The 21,460-nt window shown below is 49.0% G+C and overlaps 1 protein-coding gene across 1 annotated transcript in view; it reads right to left on the bottom strand.

The window, feature by feature from the left end:
• Positions 1-12,250: 12,250 nt before the first annotated feature.
• The window catches only part of cdca2 (cell division cycle associated 2), a 28,961-nt gene continuing 19,751 nt past the window's right edge, over positions 12,251-21,460 (bottom strand). Inside the window, 3 exon segments of the mRNA XM_061259448.1 lie at positions 12,251-13,381; positions 13,383-13,591; positions 14,201-14,366. Coding sequence (XP_061115432.1) covers positions 12,251-13,381; positions 13,383-13,591; positions 14,201-14,366 — 1,506 coding nt within the window.

Here is a 21,460-nt window from a genome sequence, read left to right as displayed (position 1 = left end):
AAGGTAATGAGAACAACTACAGAACAGGTCGGATAAGGTATGATTCACATAAAGTATCCGTTTTTGACAGCCATCAAGTCTAGTTCACGTCAGTTCAAGTCAATCAAGTACACTGCCAGTGACTTTGGGAAATCCAACCTCAGGTTGAGGACCTGCGTGAAAACCTATAGGCTACACCGTCCAAGACGACTAGTCAGAGCCCCTACAAAACAACAACGCAACATGCTAATTTCCCAGGGTCCAGAAAACAGACGCCAGAGTTGTACTTTGTGCAGAAAATGCTTGTGGAAGCAGTCAATCCGCACACACAGAGACCTCAGGGCACCTGGAGCCAGCATCATCTGCCACTCCTGCTCGGACAGTTGTTCAGAGGCCCCACAGCAGGTCCACAATCCGCTCACCGACCATACCGCCTGTGCCCAGCTGCTGTCCACAAACTGCCCGTTTCTTCGGCCAGTGGGTCGTGCCCGGCAAAGAAAGCTTGTCCCCAAATAACCTGTCTACTCCGTGTGGGTTCACTATGGCTCACCTGTCCTCTTCATTCACTTCAAAGCAGCACCTTCTGCAGGTAACTGGGACACCCTGAACCACATTTCCCAGAGACCACAGAGGCCAGACCTTCTTAGAAAGCCTTATTTCAACAAAACACAGTATCAGTCTATTATGAATTGTTCAAACTAAAAACAGTTCTCTCTAAGAACAACACATTAAAAAAAACAACACCTACACATGACAAATGTTTTGTGTACTTCAGGGTCATTTCTGCGGTCACTATTCCTACAACCCTCCGGGCTGACAGCAAAACCATATGTGTCTTTTCCCAAGTCGGACTGCAGCCCTATTAAGTTCCACCAATGTTTTTAAATCTGTCACAAATCAAAGCAGTAGGAGCCAGTGTAGTTTTGTTTTCACAGGAGAAATGGGAAGTAATGCATGACTAACCAGCGAAGCAATGCTGACTTACACTTTCAATTTCAACGTGCAGTTCACCAAGACAATAGCGAGCTGCACAGTGATTAAAAAAAACCAAAACAAACACTGGTCGAGATCAAGGAAATAAACACTCAAAACCTGCAACTGCACGTCCGAACATTGTTCACCACGATAATCTCTAGTCCGCACACAGCTAGCGAACGTTAGCCATGTAGCTATATTTACCCAACAAACCCGCTTTATTGCAACCGCAATATTTCTATGCCTTTGCTGAATACCACAACTGTCTGCAACAATTCCATGTGCAGAACACAAATTGTGATTTCCTGAATCTGTTTTGATCGTCCTCTACCAGGACGATGGGTCTAGCTAACGTTACCATGCACACACTCGCACACATACACACTGTTTACATATTGCCAGCTAGCTAGCTAATGTTACACTTCTCTCCCGATAGCACGGCTACCGTTACTAACCTTTAGCTACAAGATGCAAACCATGCGAATTAGCCAGCAATCAAAAATTGAAGGGAAACGTGCAGCGCAGCCTCGGAGAAATAGTACCTCGATCCAACCAACAATGACGTGATTCCAACAACGCCCGAGGTTTCAAACAATAACAGGCACGGGCAGTGCTCCATTTAGCTTAGCTCGCTACCCGCTGAGAGATCGCGGTTGCACGGCCTACAAAGACACAATGTACTGGTGGCCACTGGAGGTGTTGGACTGTTCCAACGAAATATGGATTTCTTCAAAAACTAGCAGCGGACGATATGGCCGCTCGGCCTTGGTCAAAGCCTCGGGTATGAGTACAAACCCTGCCCGCTTGTCGCGTCCCAACACACGGCTGGCTAACTCCCCCCCTCCTCCTTGCACTTCCTTCCTCCCTATATCACCCACCCTCCCACGTAGCGCCTGCGGTGCGGTGAAGACAAGGCCGTTGAAGCGAAGTAGGCCTCGGCTCACTCGCCCCCCCTTCCTCCTCCTCCACCACCACCACCACCGCCGCCGCCAACCCCCCCGCGCCCCCCCTCACTCGCTTCATCTCTCTCCGTACCCCTTTCCCTCTACCTCTCGCGGTTCCCAGAAAACCAGGACGGGTCCAGCTCGGGTTTGTAAAGGGTAGGGTCTGAAACCGTCCGGAGGAATCTGCCCCCCATCCCTCGCTACTCACCGGGATTTCGAGTCGAGTTGCCGGGGAGGATGTGCCAAAAATCATTCGAAACAGAGACAACAACAAGACCAAAAATGCAGCCAGAGACCAGAGCCTCCAAAGCTGACGCCATCTTTGAGTGAAACAGGAGCTCGGCTGGTGGGGGAGGGGGGAAGCAGCTTGGGCCAAGGGAGCGTCTGCATCGTGCAATCCCTGCGCACACTGGAGAGGCCAGGAGAGAGGTAGCAAGGGACGGGTGTGGATAAGGAGGCTGTAACCGTGAAGGGTGAATATCTGTTGTACACATGAAATGGAAGAATAGGACAGATGGTGAAGCGGAAAAAACGATAGGTGTCTCGCTTTCTCTGGTGTGCACGCACACAGCGATACGGGCATGTTAGGGACCGTCTGCATTTTTCCTGCAGCTGGCGACGTGGTAAGAAAAAAAAATCAAAGCAACGGATTGTGGTTTTAATGTTAGAGGGTATTTAAAGATCAAAGGGAGCCCCCTCCATTTCTCTCCCGTTTGGAACGACGTTGCATCGCCGACATCCCTCTTTTTGTCAGAGCTAGCGAGTGAACTGATGCCTTCTTTAAACAAATAGCCTGCCCGCTCCGTAAACAAGCTCGCTAACTGGCGTGTGTTTTTTAAACTGAGCGCCCCCGCACACATTTAAGCTCGGTTTGTACCATTCAGACTGACGATAATGTGCAATACACATGGTGTTAAGCGTTGCTGGAGAAATCAACTGCAATGAGTAACACCCCGATTGCACGCGGTACAAGCTTGTGGGGGGTGTAGGTGGACAGGTGAATGTACACACACACGTCCTTTCCCGCCCGTATTCCGCATTTCAGAGGCGTGCCTCTGGTGCACTAGTTATCTTAAGTGATAAGATTAAGCTAATTAGATAACTGCCCCACATACTAAGAGGTCAGGGAAGTGTGGTAAACGTTATTTAATCTGGTGTATGCATTATCAGAGTAAATATTTAATGAAAGTTTACAAGTTCGGTATATAGGCTGCATTTGGAAAGAGGTATACTGTTACTAAAATATATAATTATATATATATATATATATATATATATATATATATTTCCACCCTGAACATTGCCTATACCTGAATACATCTTCCATGCTGATATAGCAAAGGACACATTTTATAAATACTAATGTAGTGTACCAAGTAGTGCACATATAAATTAATCAATACGAATGCATAATTTGTGTTTAATGTTAATAAAGTCATCTTATGACAAATCAATCATTGAAGTAGGCTGCATGGACACAATGCAAATTCTAAGGATTTTGGAAATAAAGCATTATTTGTTCTTGATTATCTAAATTGGTGATTAAGTGTAAGTGTGTTATTTGCTTTTGTTGCAAATGTTTAATAAACACCACTTGGTTTGACAGATTCTCTCTGTTGATAGCAGTCTTTACATGATAATGGTTAAAGATTTAATAAAATACATAATACACTATTCATTCTGTGCTTTCAGAGTTATGCCACATACCCATTAATAATACCAAGACTACTCTACAGAAAAGCGTTTGAGTGCAACCATGAAAACAGCATTGAGGGGCTGTCTGAATAAATGGGAGATCATCTACTTGCTCCAATTTGTATTTCACACAAAACTAATGTTGTAATCAAGAGAACAAGATAACTGCATCAATGCCCAGAGAGCTGATTTGAATAAGAACCACTTGCTACAAAAACGTTTTTCCTGCAGTTTTATCAGAACCACAGCATCCAATGCATTGTAAAATAAAAGTATGACATCTGGTGGAAAATGCTTAGTCTACACTAGAATAACCCTCTGCCTATCCTGGAATACCCCCATCTATGTGGGTTTGCTCGCAACAATCAAATTAAATAGTTAATTAGGATAATTGAAAACTGTAATTGAGCTTTTTATTTGGGTTTTAAAAAATGTCTAATGAAACGGAGGCCCCAGAGCTCTTGGGAATAGACTGTTATTGTATCACATTTCAATGTCGTACAGACTCACGCCTTTGCTATTTAATTCATTGAATGCAAGTCAAATGCCTCCAACAACTTAACTCTGAAATGACCAGAGGACATGGCAGGCGCTCTGTTACTGATGGGCCAGTGATGGGCGATTCACTTGCACCCAAATAGTAACTAGCAAAGTGCACTTCCAGGAAATGTGTTTGGAGGCATCGTTAAACAGACCATAAAAACAGAGTTGTGCACTAAGCAGTAATAATCACTTTGTCATTTGGTTAATTGCTAGTTTTTTTTTAAATCGTATTAGCATAATCACTTTTGTGGTTATAATCACTATCTTAGTGCTTTACATTGTACAAGATAATGCCAAATCAAGGTAATCTTGGTGATGGTGGTGTACTGAATCTGTGGCTCTCTGTGAGTGATTGCAGTCGATCAGTTCAGTGTTGCTGAGGGGACTGCACAGTCCCTGCTGGGGGGTTGGGTAGAGGGGAGAGGTTTTGTTGAGTGCTGTGCAGATAGCTTGGTCCGCTATGGCTGCTTTTGTCCGTGTGAACCAGGGAGCTTCCTGCTGTGACTGGCACACCGCCAAGCCCCAAAACCCCAACCCTTGCTCTCTCTCTCTCTCTCTCTCTCTCTCTCTCTCTCTCTCTCTCTCTCTCTCTCCCCTCTCTCTCTCTCTCTCTCTCTCTCTCTCTCTCTCTCTCTCTCTCTCTCTCTCTCTCTCTCTCTCTCTCTCTCCCTCTCTCTCTCTCTCTCTCTCTCTCTCTCTCACACTCACACACACACACACACACACACACACACACACCCATCCTGGAATGGGCTGAAACACAACGGAAATTTCCAGGCCTGTCCCGCTTCAGCTGCACCCCCCCACCCACACCCCTCCCCTCCCCCATTCCCTTCCCCTCCTCAGCCCAACCCAGGCAGCAGCTGGAAGGTGAAGTGCGTTCGGCCTGTGGAAGACAAAAAGCCTGGGGCTCGTCTGGACACTGACCCTCCAGGGCCGAGGTTTGGGCCAGCCCTTCTCACAGCTGAAGTGCCAGGAGCACCATCCTCCCCCACCCACGTGCAATCCCCCCTCAAAAAAAAACAAGTGCCCTTCAAACAAAGTTCTTGCCAAGTCTTTTGTTAGCATGGATTTGAAAAAATAAATAAATGACATAATCCTCATACAGAAGTGCCTACAAGTGCACACTCCTATTTGATCGAACCTCTCACTGAAACGGACTCCAACTACTCAATCTTCCCTGACTTTATTTTCGTATCCCTTTACCTTAAAAACGCCTCACAAATATATCCACAATCCATAGTCTTAAAGCAGGCAATTTGAATGATAAAATAAGAATGTTAAAGGAAATGTAACACAAGCAGTGACTGGTTATCTGTTAGGTCCTAAGGTCTTTGTTGATAAGATGAGGTGTGGTTTTACCCAGGCTACTGTAATAATGACAAAGGCAAACTTCCTTAACATGTTTGTCACCACAAATCTTTTAGTACTCCCACTTTCTCCATGACGACAAACAGCCTCACTTTCCTCTTCTCAGCCACCACAGGGCATAAACCTAACTTGGCTCACACTATACCCCTAATATGCCCAATTACCATTAACTACGTTTTATTTCACAGGAGAGATACTTTCTTTTGGCAGCTGCAAGACCAAATGCAGCCAGACGATTTTATTTAGCTGAGACTGTCTCTCCCTCACCAGTGGAAACTTTTGTCAGTTCAGCCGGTCCCTCCCCTTTGCAGACAGGGCTAATCCGTGAAGCAGAGCTTGTGCGGTAAGGCAGATTGTTCACATTGAAGTGTAGAGAGATCACAGTGTTTGAAAAGTTCAAGTGGATGCGGGAGTACCGTTACGCCAAAGTTCATCCGCGGTGCAATAGCCATCCTTCACCCGAGAGTGACCCCCCCCCCCCAAAACCCCCCCTCTTACTCAGCCAGGTTGTGAACTCTGCTCCCTCTCCTTCGCGGTGGAGCTGTGGCCACCCTTGGCCTGGGCAAAGCTGAGAGAGAGGTGTGAAGTGTGTCCGCAGAGTGCCCGAACGGGGAAAAACGGCAGGTTTCCACACACAGAAACGGGAAGTGGCGGGTTTCTGCGCGGGAAGACCCGTAACGGGAAGTTCAACTTTTCTGCACAAGCCTGCACTCGTCAGGTAAAGGGCACCTGAGGCAGCCGTCTGGATCCTCTTTCTGCATGCCAGACGGGCCGCGACCTGTGCAGCTGGACCAGGCACCAGCCGGTCACTCCTCACCCCCCTCCGTCTCCGCCCCAAACCACCCCCCTCCCCCACCCACAAATGTTTTCTTTCCAATGATCCCCAGCCTTCCTCAAACAGCTCTTTACTCAAGGTGCCGTCTTCTAAAGGACAGGGTCTTCTTTAAAAACAGAGGTCTTTAACAATTTGCAATACCCAATCGTCAAATCAATCAAAAGCCACGCTCAGCATGCTGCAACCTCCGCGGGAGAGCGTGGACGACCACACGGTCTCCCCTAATGCACGTGATGTCCCCGGCTGCTTCTCCACCCCGCCAGCCCCGCTTGCACAGACACGAGGAGGAGACGGACTGAGGACCCCCCTGCTCAACCAACAGGGGGCGCCAGAGAGGGCGACAAGATCACAAATCACGCGTGGCATTGTGGGCCTGCTGGCCGAGGAGCCAGCCGGAGGTGGCGCTACATTGAGGGGAACGATGGCTCCAGCTCTCTCTGGCTCAGTCTCCCCCTCACGCATCGCATCATCAGCTGAGCCCCGTCAAACTAGAACACAACTCAGATGAGTCACGTCAACAGAATGAAGGTTAATTTACATCTCCGTTCTTAGCAAAGTCCATATAGGCCAGGATTGTCCAATCATGTTCGAAAAAGGACGGTGTGGTTTTAGGCCATTAAGACACCTGATAACCTGATTAACTAATCTTGGTCTTCAATCAAGATTTAAACTGACAGGAAAGCAGAGACTTGGGCAGCTTCCTAGTCGTCTGAAATGTTGATCTCTCTTTCGTCTTCATTTCTCTGATCTGACACGAGTTCCACCACACTGCCTCCTCCTGTCATTGCAGACCGCACAGTCTCAGGGTGTATCATTACTCTTTTTACCTGTCCATGTTCCAGATCTGGCACGGTTTCGGGTTTTAGTCCGTGCAGTTATCCAGCTAACTCCATAATCCTGCCACGTGATACTGGGCTCAGGTGCAGACAAAAAAGTATCCAACAACTAAAACTATTTTATAAGCCAGCAGGTGTTTCCCATGGTGCAGCGTAACCCCTGCTAACCCCATGTGAGAGGAAGATTGCCAGTTTGAATCCTGGGAGAGTGGCAGCTGTTGTTACCTCGCTCAATGTTCTTCACCTGTGAGACTAATATATACATTGACTCAGGGATCCCTTTATTAGGTAGACCTGTACACCAGCTTGTTAATGCAAATATTGAATCAGCCAATCATGTGGCAACAACTAAATGCATAAAAGCATGCATACATGGTCAAGAGGTTCAGCTGTTTTTCAGACCAAATTTCAGAATGGGGATCTTATCTTATCTCTTATGTTATGTTATATGTCTCCCCCCTGTGCCAATGGAAGGGAAATGAAGAGGTGTATGAGGAATTATTGTAAAACCAACTCTCAACCACAACAGCAAGTATCATTTGAAAAGGAAATCTTTGAGTGTCAATATTCTTTCTTTAATTATTGATCTCTCAGCTTAAGCCTCATTTACACATCTACACTGGTGTTTGATTGGCCTGAATAATGTTTAATTTGCGTACTGTTGTTATACATAATTGATTTGGATTCAAATACATTGATACGCTTTCCTGAGCTTGCCTGGTGTATTGAAACCAATGAAATACTCTCAAAAACTGCAAGCCCCACCTTCTGGTCCTCTTGGTTGGCTCAAGCGCACCAAGCAAGATAAATCAAGCACAGAAAAGCAATTACCTATCTGACCCAGGTCTGCTCCCAAGTGAAGCAGTTTGTACTGGAGCAGTCAAGGGTCATGAGATATTAAATGTACTAAATTATTTATGTACTTTTTACATGTTATGCAACTGACATACTGTAACGCACAGTAACACAAGTTATTAAACACATTGTACATACAGTTGGGTTGGCTTGTACATGTTTAATGTTTTTTATTCCAATCTTGAAAAAGTTGAAGACCAGTTTAATAAGGGTGGGGTCACAGACAGTGCGTTCTGTCATTAAGTGGGTCACGGATTAAACGGTTCAGAAACCACCTCTTTGAAACATGCCTACAGTTGGTTTATTTCCTTTCAAATCAAACCTTCAAAAGGACTACATCCTAAAAATAATATTAAACGGAATGTCTGCTACTGGGTGAAATAGTTGGACAGACGACAGTAGTCTGTGACACCCCTGCCTTACTACATCTCCGCAAAATCACGGTCAAATCGGAGGCAGGAAGGCTCGTTTACTTGCCAAGACCCTGCGACCGCTAATTAACGTTCCGTGAATGATGAATGTATGCCCAACTCTAAGTGAAGGACGGTATGAAAAAAACACTCTGCTACCTTTTCAGTCGAAGAAGGTGATAAAACCAGAGACTATGCAAGTCTAAACCTGGCAAGGTCAGTGATCGCAGGAGTGCAAATCATCCGATTACTCATAATGGAAGACGCTCATTGGCAAGCGAGTATTAAACGGTTAATGAGCCGCCCAGGATGGGCTAATGGGACCCATTTGCTCTCGCTTTTGTAATTTTGTTTTTATTTCACATCCCGACCCCCCACCTAATGCCTAACCAGGCAAAAAAACAAGGCAGGACAGCGTTTATTAGAGCGATCGTTAATGTCATATTTTAAGAATCGTTTATTCTTTACGACGTGAACAATCGCATTACCGTCGCTCAACAATAACAGCAGAAGATTAATCTGCCTCTCGTTTTTAAACTGGTAGCCAACTGCAGGCACTCAATCCCGATACCATATGCGTCACACGCTTAACGCACACGTAAACATGGCCATTAGGGTCAGTGGTAGTTCACTGAAAATAATCGCTAGCTCACTGACCGGCTGGCTGGCTGGCTGGCTAACGCCACTTCTGGCATTTCGCGTAGTAACACATCAGCACAATTATCACCCCCTTTCGCTGTTCGAACCGTCGCCCTGGCCTCCTAAGCTCCCCGTCACACGCATGTCGAGCCCAGGCAGAATGACGCCGCCACATATTAATAATAGATGAGGCTGCTCAACCCCCCCACCACCCGCTCCTCCAAAACAGCCTGCGGACGCCGAGCTCTTCATTCACCAGCTGTGTGCATCCCCAGAGCAAACACGACAACCGGCCGCTTGACATGAGCGGCAGCGTTTGTGCGGTGGTTTGGGTCTCCATGGTCAGGCCAGGGTCGTACATATAAGGGGCGGTTGGGGGTACGTTTTCAGGGCCCTGTCACTGGATAGGGCCCAAGAGAGAACAGCAATATTGGCAGGGTATGTGCTTTTTTATCTTCCTTTTTCAATTAAACAATACCCCCCCCCCCCCTTTTTTTTTCTTGGGGGCAGTGTTACAGTATGTGTGCTGATGCAAGAGGGCAAGAGAACTGGGAAAAGGTCAGCCTTCACCCTGATTGGCCCCTGGGGAGGGACAGAAAGTGTGCACGGGGACTGAGCAGTGACATCTATATCAAGATGGAGGACCACAGGACCTACGGCCCAGGCGCAGAGATCTGCCAAACGCACAGGGACAAACTCACAGAAGACTGGAGAAAACCCAACCAGCAGATCCCACACAGCAGTTCCTCCATCTTACACCAAACAAGAGTTTTTCTGAGACGGGATGCCAGCTTTTGAAGGCAGATTAAATTAGAAATTTCTGCTTGAACAAATATCGGTTAACTCCGATCATGAAAACTTTATCTTGAGTACATACTGGGATGTTTTATTAATTGTATTTTTTATTTTTTACAGTAAAAGTTCATCTCAGATATACTAGTGGAGGTGTCTAGATTCTCGCTCTGGTGTTGTCGTCAAATCTGTTGGCAGTCTCTTCCTTTGGCTGTATAGAGAGGCCCTTCCCCTTTCCTTGCACCTTCAAGCGCAGACTGAATCCTCCCCTTCCCTCCCTGTTATTTCTAATTAGCCATGTGTGCTGCATATTGTAATTATTACACTATGTATATTTGTATATATGTATATAAAGGGGGCGACATTGGCTCAGGCAGTAAGAGCAGTTGTCTGGCAGTCGGACGATTGCTAGTTCGATCCCGCCCTGGGTGTGTCAGAGTGTCCCTGAGCAAGACATCTAACCCCCAATTGCTCCTGACGAGCTGGTTGATGCCTTGCATGGCAGCCAATTTCCATTGGTTGGTGTGTGTGTGTGTGTGTGTGTGTGTGTGTGTGTGAGAATGGGCGAATGAGAAGAATCAATCATACAGCGCTTTGGATAAAGGCGCTATATAAATGCAAACCATTCACTCATTTTTTATATTCTTAGTGTTCTAGCAGCCAAAACTGTGGTACTGCTTGTTGATCAGTTTCCGATTCTACAAGGGTTCAAGTTTTTATCGATGAGCTCACTCTAGCATTCGGAAGCGTACCTCCCTCTCGGGTTTTCAGCGCACTGATTTGCAGCTCATTGTGCGTCGCTCTGGATAAGAGCGTCTGCTAAACGCCTGTAATGTAATGTAGATCTGCAGGCCCTCGGTGCCACGGTCACACAGACAGCTGGGGAGTGAGCTGGACGGGGCAGACGACGGGACAGCCAGTGACACAGACAGCCGCAGCCGAAAGAGAGCCAGACCCCGGCACACACAAAACTCTGCTCCCTCCAGCTGTCCGCTAGCCTTCTATCCCATGGGGGGTTGCCACGGTGACAGGAGGCCACATGTCTTGGGGGCGTCGTCTTGGTCAAAGGACCCTATTGTTCTTCGGCTAAGCCGTCTTCGCTGTGCCCGTCTGTTGGGGAGGTGGTGGCGGGGAGGGGGGTTCACACCCTCACTCACACACACACACAGTGAAAACACTCGCACTTGTAAGAAGACATCGCACTGCGACTAGCAACTACAACTCGCACAGCCATAACAAAAGAAAACCAGGACACACTTTTTTAAAGTTTGATCGCGAGACAATGGTGTATTTGTTGTTGTTGACACACTGTAGTTAAAATATCAAGTAACGCTGATGTACATAAATAAACCCATCCAGCCAATGACAGACAGCATTGAGAAAATGGCTTCAAAACATTTCATAATTAATATAAAAAAAAAAAACTTTAAACTGGTGAGGGACAAAATCACCTGAGAGGGAGACAAAAAATAAAAAATAAAGAAGAAAAAATCAAGGAAAGCGTTTGGTGCAGAGCGTGCGATACTTACCGTCTCCACCAGATGGAGACACATCACCACAGCTGTTCACGTCAGGGCGACATGTGAGCAAAAATGATACAAAGACGGCTGACAAAAGAAGACGGAAAACTTTAAACCACAATCTGAACAGAAAAGTGAACGTAGTGGCCCGAACACTCCTCACCGAGAAAACACACGTCCGAGTTAAGCGCTCCCAAGTCCAGAGACGTGGTAAACACCCATCAAATTTTATAGTCTTGGCGAACAAGGATGGGGGGGGGGTTCTCCAGTCATGGCCTCAAATAACTTTTGGGGGAGTGTGGGGGGGGAGGGGCGAGTGTACACTCCAGAGAGAACTTCAATAGCACTTCAGAGACTTTACTGGATGGGGACAAGGCTCGAACAGAACAACTTTTGAATGACTCAAACGATTTCCCCCCCAAAAAACCCCAGAGAAAAGCCATCAAAAGCCACTGTCTGCATTTAAAAACCCGGTGCATTTTGTTTAGTAGCCAATAATCGTTTAATGCTCGTTTAAAATCGTTTGATATGCTCATCTCACTTACTACACCCACACTGACCGGCCCATGCACTTGGAGAGAGGACTACGAGCCTCTCCAACTGCTAAAAGCACGACAGCTGTTTCAAGAGCCTTTTGGACAAAACAAAGCACTTTTTTTTTTCTTTTTTTTTCTGCAGATCGGATTTCATGAAACAGAAACGCACACACTCGGGCAGACAGTGTTAAGACCTCGCTCCAGTTCTGGCTCGCAGTGCGACACGCCACGCAAACGCCCTCTTGACACCGAACGCCCGTCGCCACAGCCGACAAACTGCAAGAGTCAAGTGTGTTTGTCTCATATTTATTTACAGGTATTTATTTGGGGTCCTCAGGGAGAGGGGGCGGGGTGAGGGCGGGGGCCTCGTGGAGAGGGGGCGGGGTGAGGGCGGGGGGCTCTTGGAGAGGGGGCGGGGTGAGGGCGGGGTCCAGGGGGGCTGGGAGGCAGGCAGAGCCGCGGCGTGCTCTGGCCCTGGTGCGGGAGGCCCTGCGGGCGGGGGGAGAGTGCTGGACCCAGGCCAGGCCGCTGGCTGAGGGGTCGTGCTGGCTGCGGTTCCTGAGGCTACGACGCACAGACCGGCGCCCCCCTCTGGAGGGGGCCTGCAGGACGTCCTCGATGCAGAACTCCACCTCCTGCCAGGGCACGGGAGGGACTGTGAGCAGCCCGATTCTGTCCCCTCCTGCCTCTCCCTCTCCCTCCCCCTCTCTCTCCATCTCCCTTCTTTCCGCTTCCACACCCTCTCCTCCTCCTCCCTCCATCTCTCCTCCTCTCTCCATTGCTCGATCAGCGATCTCCCTGCCCTCTTCTCCTCCTCCTCCTCTCTCCTCCGTTCCCTCCCCCTCCCCTTCACTCGGACCCCCCTCAGGGAGGTGCAGGAGCAGCTTGGGGGGGCTCTGCGTCTCTTCCTCTGTGACAGCCGAGGGGAGGTACAGGGAGCTCCTGCGACTGTTCAACCTGCGCCGGCCTGCGTTTGACCTCTGACCCCCTGCGCTCGCCGGCAGGGTGTGTGAATATTCGGGATTGGAGGCCGAGCCGTCGCTCCCATCGCCGTGACGATCCCCCTCACCGTTCGTGTCTACGAGCGTGTCGCCACGACGATCCTCCTCACCGTTCGTGTCTACAAGCGTGTCGCCACGACGATCCTCCTCACCGTTCGTGTCTACGAGCGCGTCGCCACGACGATCCCCCTCACCGTTCGTGTCTACGAGCGCGTCGCCACGACGATCCCCCTCTCCGCTTGCATCAACGTGGCGATCCCCCTCCACCCCATCGCTCTCTGGACGGTTGCCCGGGGGACTGGGGATGACGGGCGGCTCCAGCTCTGTCTCGGCGGCTGTTTGGCCCTCGCCGTTTCGGTTGCTGACCGCGACCTTCCTTCTGCCCCTCCCTCTACCGCCCCTGCCCCCCCGCCCCCCCCCTCCTCCCTGCAGACAGGGCTGCGTCGGCTGCGCTGGGAGCTGCATCGGGGGCTGCCTCAGCTGCGCAGTCTGAAGCCTCTCCCTCGGGACAGCCTGCGGAGTCCCCGCCCTCGGGGTCGTCACGGTGACCGCAGAAACGCCGACGCCACATCACTGCGGCCGTCACCACGTCAGCCGTGAGGTCACCGTCGACCGTCTGCTCCAGGGGCATGCTGGGATTGCGTGAGTCTCCGCAGTCCTCTGTGGGAGAGGAGTGTGTTAATCTGCTGTGAGTCTGAGTGAGTGTATAGGTGTGTGTGTGTACAGTGTGTTATCTCCTGGCTCTGGGTCTCAGGGGGGTGTGTGATGGTGTGTGTGTGTGTGTGTGTGTGTGTGTGTGTGTGTGCGATGATGTGTGTGTGCGTGTGTGTGTGATGGTGTGTGTGTTACCTGTGGATCTCCTGGCTCTGGGTCTCTGGGGGTGTGTGATGGTATGTGTGTGTGTGTGTGTGTGTGTGTGATGGTATGTGTGTGTGTGTGTGTGTGTGTGTGATGGTATGTGTGTGTGTGTGATGATGTGTGTGTGTGTGTGTGTGTGTGTGATGGTGTGTGATGGTGTGTGTGTGTGATGGTGTGTGTGTGTGATGGCGTGTGTGTGTGTGTGTGATGGTGTGTGTGATGGTGTGTGTGTGTGTGATGGTGTGTGTGATGGCGTGTGTGTGTGATGGTGTGTGTGTGTGTGTGTGATGGCGTGTGTGTGTGTGTGTGTGTGTGTGTGTGTGTGTGTGTGAGAGAGTGTGTGTGTGTGTGTGTGTGTGTGTGTGTGCGATGATGTGTGTGTGCGTGTGTGTGTGATGGTGTGTGTGTTACCTGTGGATCTCCTGGCTCTGGGTCTCTGGGGGGTGGGTGAGCGGCTGGTGCAGGACAGGCTCTCGGTGATGGGGCTGAGGGCGGGGTTTTTGGAGGCGTAGTCTCTCTTCCCGTACAGAGAGCGGTCTACTGCCTTACCCCCCCACCGACGCTTACCGCCAGAGCCCTGCAGATACACACACACACACACCTCAGTACTCATATACATACACACACACACACACACACCTCAGTACTCATACACATACACACACACACACACCTCAGTACTCACACACACACACACACACACACACACACCTCAGTACTCGCTCTCACACACACACCTCAGTACTCACACACACACACACACACACACACACACACACCTCAGTACTCACACACAAGCCAGTACTCGCTCTCACACACACACACCTCAGTACTCATATACACACACACACACACACACCAGTACTCGTATACACATAACCAGTGATTCACAGCGGCAGGAGGAATTGAGTAATCCCAGAGTGAGATGTGCAGAGATGAACTCTCCCTCTCTCTCCTGCACTCTGCCATAGTTCTGCAGGTAGCAGTCTGGTTCACCCTATACTACAACACAGGGCTCTGTCTGCCCTGTGATTGGCTGGCTCTCAGCCAACAAGGGCAGTGAGAGAGGAGCTGAAAGGAGTGACTGGTGTAACTCAGGCACATTGCTGCAGGGTGTGTAACGTACTTTATTCTGTGTGTGTGTGTGTGTATGTGTGCGCGTGCCCGCACATATAAGTACTGAGGTGTGTGTCTAACAGCGCAAAAAAAACAAAAAACATTAGCAATGCTCATTATACACTGCTACTGGAGGAACATCAAGAATCGAGATTCCCACTGGATGTTCTCTGAAAAGAGTTCTTAAAGGGACAATAGGTAAGATCTTTGTGTTAAAACATTGTTACAAGACCATTCTAAATCCCTTCCTATCACTGAAAAAGGCTCACTGACATGTTGACTCACCCTCTGCCGGTGTTTATAGTCATTAAATTCTGGTTTCAAGATATACACTTGACGGGCTGTCACTGTACCAAAACATTGCACAGCTGAACAGTAAGTCAAGCTCATTGGTTGAAAAACTGCCACAGCCAATGGCGTGGGGGCTTGTTCAGATTGTTCTTGTGTCGCTGGCCAAATTGCACTCCAGACAAGCTGTCACTGAAACGCTATATACTACTGCTTATTATCCGAACGAAGACTACATATCTTGTTACGAAACAATACCAGTTCAATACACACATAGTAGCGTGCGTTGCGAGCATTGTTGCACATGCGTTGTGTCTCAGGTGGATATTTGTAAATTTGGCAAGCTAACTAATAACTAATTTGCTAGTTGCTACCAATAACAAACTGGTAGAATTTCATAACTAGATATGTATTCTTCACTTGGATAATAAGCAGTAGTAGCTAATGCAGAGTTTCAGTGATCGCTCGTCTGGAGGGCAATTTGGGCAGCAACACGTTCGTTTTTATCTCTACATGTTGAATCATGCGTGTAAACCATTATTTGTCTCAAACTGTAAGTTGCAGTTGCATCGTTTGTAGTAGACTATCATATCTTATACAGCCAGCTAGTTCCATAGCCAAATAAGTTGCTTGCTCATAAAATAGTTGGTTAGGTAAGTGAAAACTACAAAACGTATAAATAGTGTTGTGCAGCACACTGTGAAGTCAACATTGTTGCACCTGTTTGGCGAACATTTTCTTACTAGAACACCAAGAAAAGACAACAGGCTCTGTCGCGTTTGTCACTGTCAACACACCGGAATGCACACGTTTAGCCATTTTGATGCCTTAGAACACAATGTGCATGGGGGCTTGGGTTCGATTCGCTGACACAGCACTTTCTCTACTGCGATCCCAGCAAGACTGTCCGCTCCCCTCCAAAAAAATAAAGAAATAAAAAAAGTAAACTCACCATTCTCAGATGAGACTTTTCTGTGAAAACAGATAGGCTACAGGCACCCTAGCCGCTAGGCTACAGGCACCTTAGCCCCTAGGCTACAGGCACCTTAGCCGCTAGGCTAAAGGCACCTTAGCCGCTAGGCTAAAGGCACCTTAGCCGCTAGGCTACAGGCACCTTAGCCGCTAGGCTACAGGCACCTTAGCCCCTAGGCTACAGGCACCTTAGCCGCTAGGCTACAGGCACCTTAGCCGCTAGGCTACAGGCACCTTAGCCCCTAGGCTACAGGCACCTTAGCCCCTAGGCTACAGGCACCTTAGCCCCTAGGCTACAGGCACCTTAGCCGCTAGGCTACAGGCAGCCCCTGCAGTAAGGCACTCGCTGGCCTCTCAGGACTGAAGCCAGAGCTTGTCGATCTCATTAGTGCCCCTCCAGTGTTCTGCTGGTTTTTTTTAGCCGTGTGAGCTAAAACGCCTCCGTCTAAGTGCCCTGGGTCACACAGGTGTGAAATTAGCCGAGTCGCGCAGGCAGGCTGGGAGCTCCGTAATTAAACGGGTGGTGAAAGATGCTAAAATAAAAAGGAATGAAAACCATTTTCGAATATCAAACGTTTTGCGCAATTATCCAAGGTACTCGTTCAGCTATACAATTTATTTAATGGCTTCCACGTTTTTTTTTTGTTTTTTTTTAATTGCCTGGGAAGTCAACTTGTAATAGCTGTACAAAACTGGATAACACAAGAGCCATAACATTTTATACCGACCGTAATGAAACATTACCCTGCATTAATGGATAATTCATAAGTGCACCTCCAGAGGCTTGTAGGATGCATGTAGGGTACTGGCAGCCCAACTTTGTTAACCTCAAACTGCGCTGCATTTCCAGGGACAACAAAGACATTTTAAAAACCGAGCATGGAAATGCATACTACATCCTTTATGCAATGCATACTACATCCTTTATGCAATGCACACAACATCCTTCATGCATGAAGGTGCATTTTATTTACACAATCAAATTCAGCTTAAAAAAACTATCGATGAAAAAAAACAGAATTTATACTTAATTTGTAATTTCTTCCATTCTGCAAAGGCATAATGATGTTATACTGCCCACTAGAAGAGAATTTGGAATGGGTTATTTAGGAGAGCCTATTTTTCTGACATAATATGAAACCTGATTATGGTACTTACTTTTTAACCAATCAATAACCCTGCTCATGGGATATGTCTAGTCCACAGTGCAGAATATTACCCATAACTCCCTGCTCCACAGTGCAGAATATTACCCATAACCCCCTACCCTCCCAGCAGCCCTGTCAGGGTGTTTTAGTTACTGCGCTGCGCGTCACTTTAAAGCCCTGTAAACGGGCTGTCTGAGAAGCGCTCTATAAAAGCTTTACGGTTATGAATAGTGTGTTATATCCGGGCAGAGTGGGGGAATGGCCTGTGAGGGACGGGATTTTATAGCGGCGGCGCGGATCATGGCCTGGTGTCCAGCCCTGGCAGGGTAACTGCTGACTCCAGTGTGCAGAACCGCAGGGTGTTAGCATTGCCGCTGCTGCTGCTATTGCTAGTGCTACTACTGGTACTACTACTGCTACTGCTACCGCTACCAGTAACTAACTGCTGACTCCAGTGTGCAGAACCGCAGGGTGTTAGCATTGCCGCTGCTGCTGCTATTGCTAGTGCTACTACTGGTACTACTACTGCTACTGCTACCGCTACCAGTAACTAACTGCTGACTCCAGTGTGCAGAACCACAGGGTGTTAGCATTGCCGCTGCTGCTGCTGCTATTGCTAGTGCTACTACTGGTACTACTACTGCTACTGCTACCGCTACCAGTAACTAACTGCTGACTCCAGTGTGCAGAACCACAGGGTGTTAGCATTGCCGCTGCTGCTGCTGCTATTGCTAGTGCTACTACTGGTACTACTACTGCTACCGCTACCAGTAACTAACTGCTGACTCCAGTGTGCAGAACCACAGGGTGTTAGCATTGCTGCTGCTACAACCACTACTACTGCTAATACCACTACTATTGGTGCTGCTACACATTTTTTTAGGCCTTTTTCAGCTTTATTGGACAGTATATAGTATAGAGAGACAGGAAGAATGGGAGTGAGAGAGAGGGGAAGACATGCGACAAATGTCGGACGGTCGGATTCGAACCGCCGACGTCGCGGCTCGCAATGAGCATGCGGTCAGTGCTCTACAGGCTGCGCCACCGAGACACCCAAGGGGTTGTAATATATAACAGAAAAATAGATAAATGACATCCACGCGTGTCCTCTATCGGGGTAACATCCTTCAGTCACGTTCGAGGATCGCGGTAAGAACAGACGTTTCCACGGTAGCCCGATAAATCAAAGAGCTGCCCGCGAGCAGTCGTCCCGGTGGCGAGACCCAAGCGAATGGAAACGCATTAGTATTCATCACGAGCCAATGGCGTCCGCTCAGCCGGCCTCTGGGAGGGCCCGGGTTGGCCGTGGCGTTATCCGAAGGCTTACGGACACACCCCTTCAGCTCGGTCCCCTTGACCACACCGACTGCGGAACGGTCTGTCCGCACGTCCCCACAAGGGGGCGACAGAGATCTTCAAACCGCCTGGCAGCGACGATGCACTCGGCTGAAACATCTGAAAACTTAATCATCTTTTACCCACAAAATAATAAACTCCCGTCTTCCAGAAGTTCTTTTATGCTTTGAACATAACACAAATCTAAGAACAGAGGGATAAGTTTTTGTTTTTGTTTACGCAATAAAAAAAAAGTTACAAATATTTCCCTGTTGCCATATTGACCTTTTCCACTTCCATTAAGAATGTTTACTGTGAGCACTCGGGAATAGAAATTGAGGATGGCTTGCTTGAAGAACCTCTAACTTGGCCAAACACCTGTTGAAGTTTTATTGGTTGGCAAACCATGGCGTTTCTCCAACGCTCCATTATCAAGATAACAAACAGTTCTATAATAAAAATGATTAATGTCTTTTAATATTAGCAAGAGGGTCCTGGGTCTACGGTGATCTAAATTCTGGCAGTTGGCCATCTGGCCATTGACGTGCAAAAATGATGAGATGTAGGCCCACGCTTCAGTTCCAGTGAAAAACCCGGACGGACACTCGAGGGTGAAAACGAGGACGGCGCGGATCATTCCGGAGGAACGGCGGAAGGCCGCGAGCTGACCGCGGGCGGGACCGCCGACTTCATCCCGTCTCCGTAGGTACACGTTCGGAAAACAAGCTCCGCCTTTCCGAGAAAGCGGCCTGTCTCCGAACTTCGGGAATTTGCGCCGATCGTTCCGCCATTACACCATTCCGGCTGAATTTCCCGTGACATTGGAGCACTGGGGCAGCTTTAGGCTGCGAGCGGGAGGGGGTTTAGACCTCACTGGCGGTGTCGGTCTCAGGTATACGCGGTGGCGGCGGCCTTTAGGCTGCGAGCGGGAGGGGGTTTAGACCTCACTGGCGGTGTCGGTCTCAGGTATACGCGGTGGCGGCGGCCTTTAGGCTGCGAGCGGGAGGGGGTTTAGACCTCACGCGCGGTGTCGGTCTCAGGTATACGTGGTGGCGACGGCCTTTAGGCTGTGAGCGGGAGGGGGTTTAGGCCTCGCTGGCGGTTTCGGTCTCAGGTATACGCGGTGACGCCGGGCTTTGGCGAGCTCAGCGGCGCAGATTCGACTGAGGCCGTTTGGCAGAGGAGTGCACAGCTCGCCCCTCACTCGTGCAGATGCTAGCGCTCACGCTAAAGCCCCCAGAGCCTGTAACACACACACACACACACACCAGAGCAAACACAAAGGCCCCCGCACACCTACGCTCATTCAGCCCCCGTAAGAGAGCGAGGACAGGGAGCGGGAGAGAGGGAGCGGGGAGAGAGGGAGCGGGGAGAGAGGGAGCGGGGAGCGCACCAGGAGGCTCTACAGCACATTAACAGCCTGCCGCGTCGTGTGAAAGGTCTTCCAACACGTCTGTTACCCCCCCCTCAAATCCCCCCCCCATCCTCCCAGTTTCCAAAACTGCAACAGGCAGGAACACTATCACTCTGCTCTGAATTCGCAGGCAGCTCGGTTACCCGAGCAGGGCACGCTGTGTGTATTTCACGCGACGTTATGGCTTTAAAAGCCCTGGTAGCTGGTTATACGGCTCGCTGACGGCTCTTAGCAGTCGGAGCCCTTTCCGACGCCGTGCTTTGTGCCGCCATTGGCTGGGACCCCAGCCGCCATCCATCAGAGCGGGAATATAAACATGCTAAATGAATAGCGCGCTAATTTGCAAGCTGCAGCGCGGCGGGAGATTTAGTGGCGCTCGGATGGCTCGTGGTTTAGAATAAGTCTCCCGCTCCAGATAAAAAACGAAACAAATCATCCTCGACCGGTCTGAGCGAGTTCGCGGACGAGCCCGTTTTGCGACCGGAACGGAAGATCCGGGCCCTCGCCGCGGCCTAATAAAACTTCTCTTTCGACGGGAACGTAAACTCACCGTGCTCCGAACACCGAGTCCACTCGCCACGTTCCCAACAGAGCAACTTTCATGACGAACGACTAAAAACTTACTTCCAGATCAGCTTTGCCTTTTGTGCGTGTTCATAAAAAAAACTTCACACGAGTCACAAACGAGATTCATTTCAGCAAACGGTGATATGGTAATGGTGTGACATTGCGTTGGGGAAGCTGTTGCTAACGAGAGACTACGAACCGGGCAGGCGGCGGCGTTCAGACCACTGTGAACTAACGCGGTTTTCCGAACACAGGGACGTGGTGCAGTTATTTGTCATTTTCTCGATAATTATTTGGTCCAGTTCACCTCAATCAAAGTGTTTTTCGTGTCTGGGATAGTCAATAAGCGACCCTAATCACATACCACATTCCTCAGGAGAAAAACCGCCATCAAACAGACGTTAATTTCTGGTGGAAGTGGCAGCTGCCCCATGTTCTGTTCGGAACACGGCGAGTTTACGTTATTCATTTTATCACGGAAATGCTTTCTTATAAAATGGGCAAAGAATGAACTGCTGTAAAAAACCAAATGCTAGGACTCTCCTAAGAATGGATTACAGGCTGCGGTGACTTCACACCTTTCCCCATCCCCCACAATGCTCTGCTCCAAGGTGTAAGTGACCTTTAACCCTTACCTTAATGTAATCTGCCTCCTCCACTCCGTGGGTGTAAATGTTATTAACTTGAACAGAAAAAAACGCTGCCTATTCTCCAGTGTTGCCCCGCACCAAGGGTCACCAAAACGGGCCCTTGAATCTAAATCAAGCCCTGGTTGTATTTTCTCCTGGGTGCAACTGATTGGCCAGACTGGTTTCGCCCCTGACTCCCAGG

The sequence above is a fragment of the Conger conger genome, chromosome 11, assembly GCF_963514075.1.
Source record: "Conger conger chromosome 11, fConCon1.1, whole genome shotgun sequence".
Lineage (NCBI taxonomy): Eukaryota > Metazoa > Chordata > Actinopteri > Anguilliformes > Congridae > Conger > Conger conger.
Note: the sequence above shows the minus strand (reverse complement) of the source record. Positions and strands in the feature narration are given on the sequence as shown.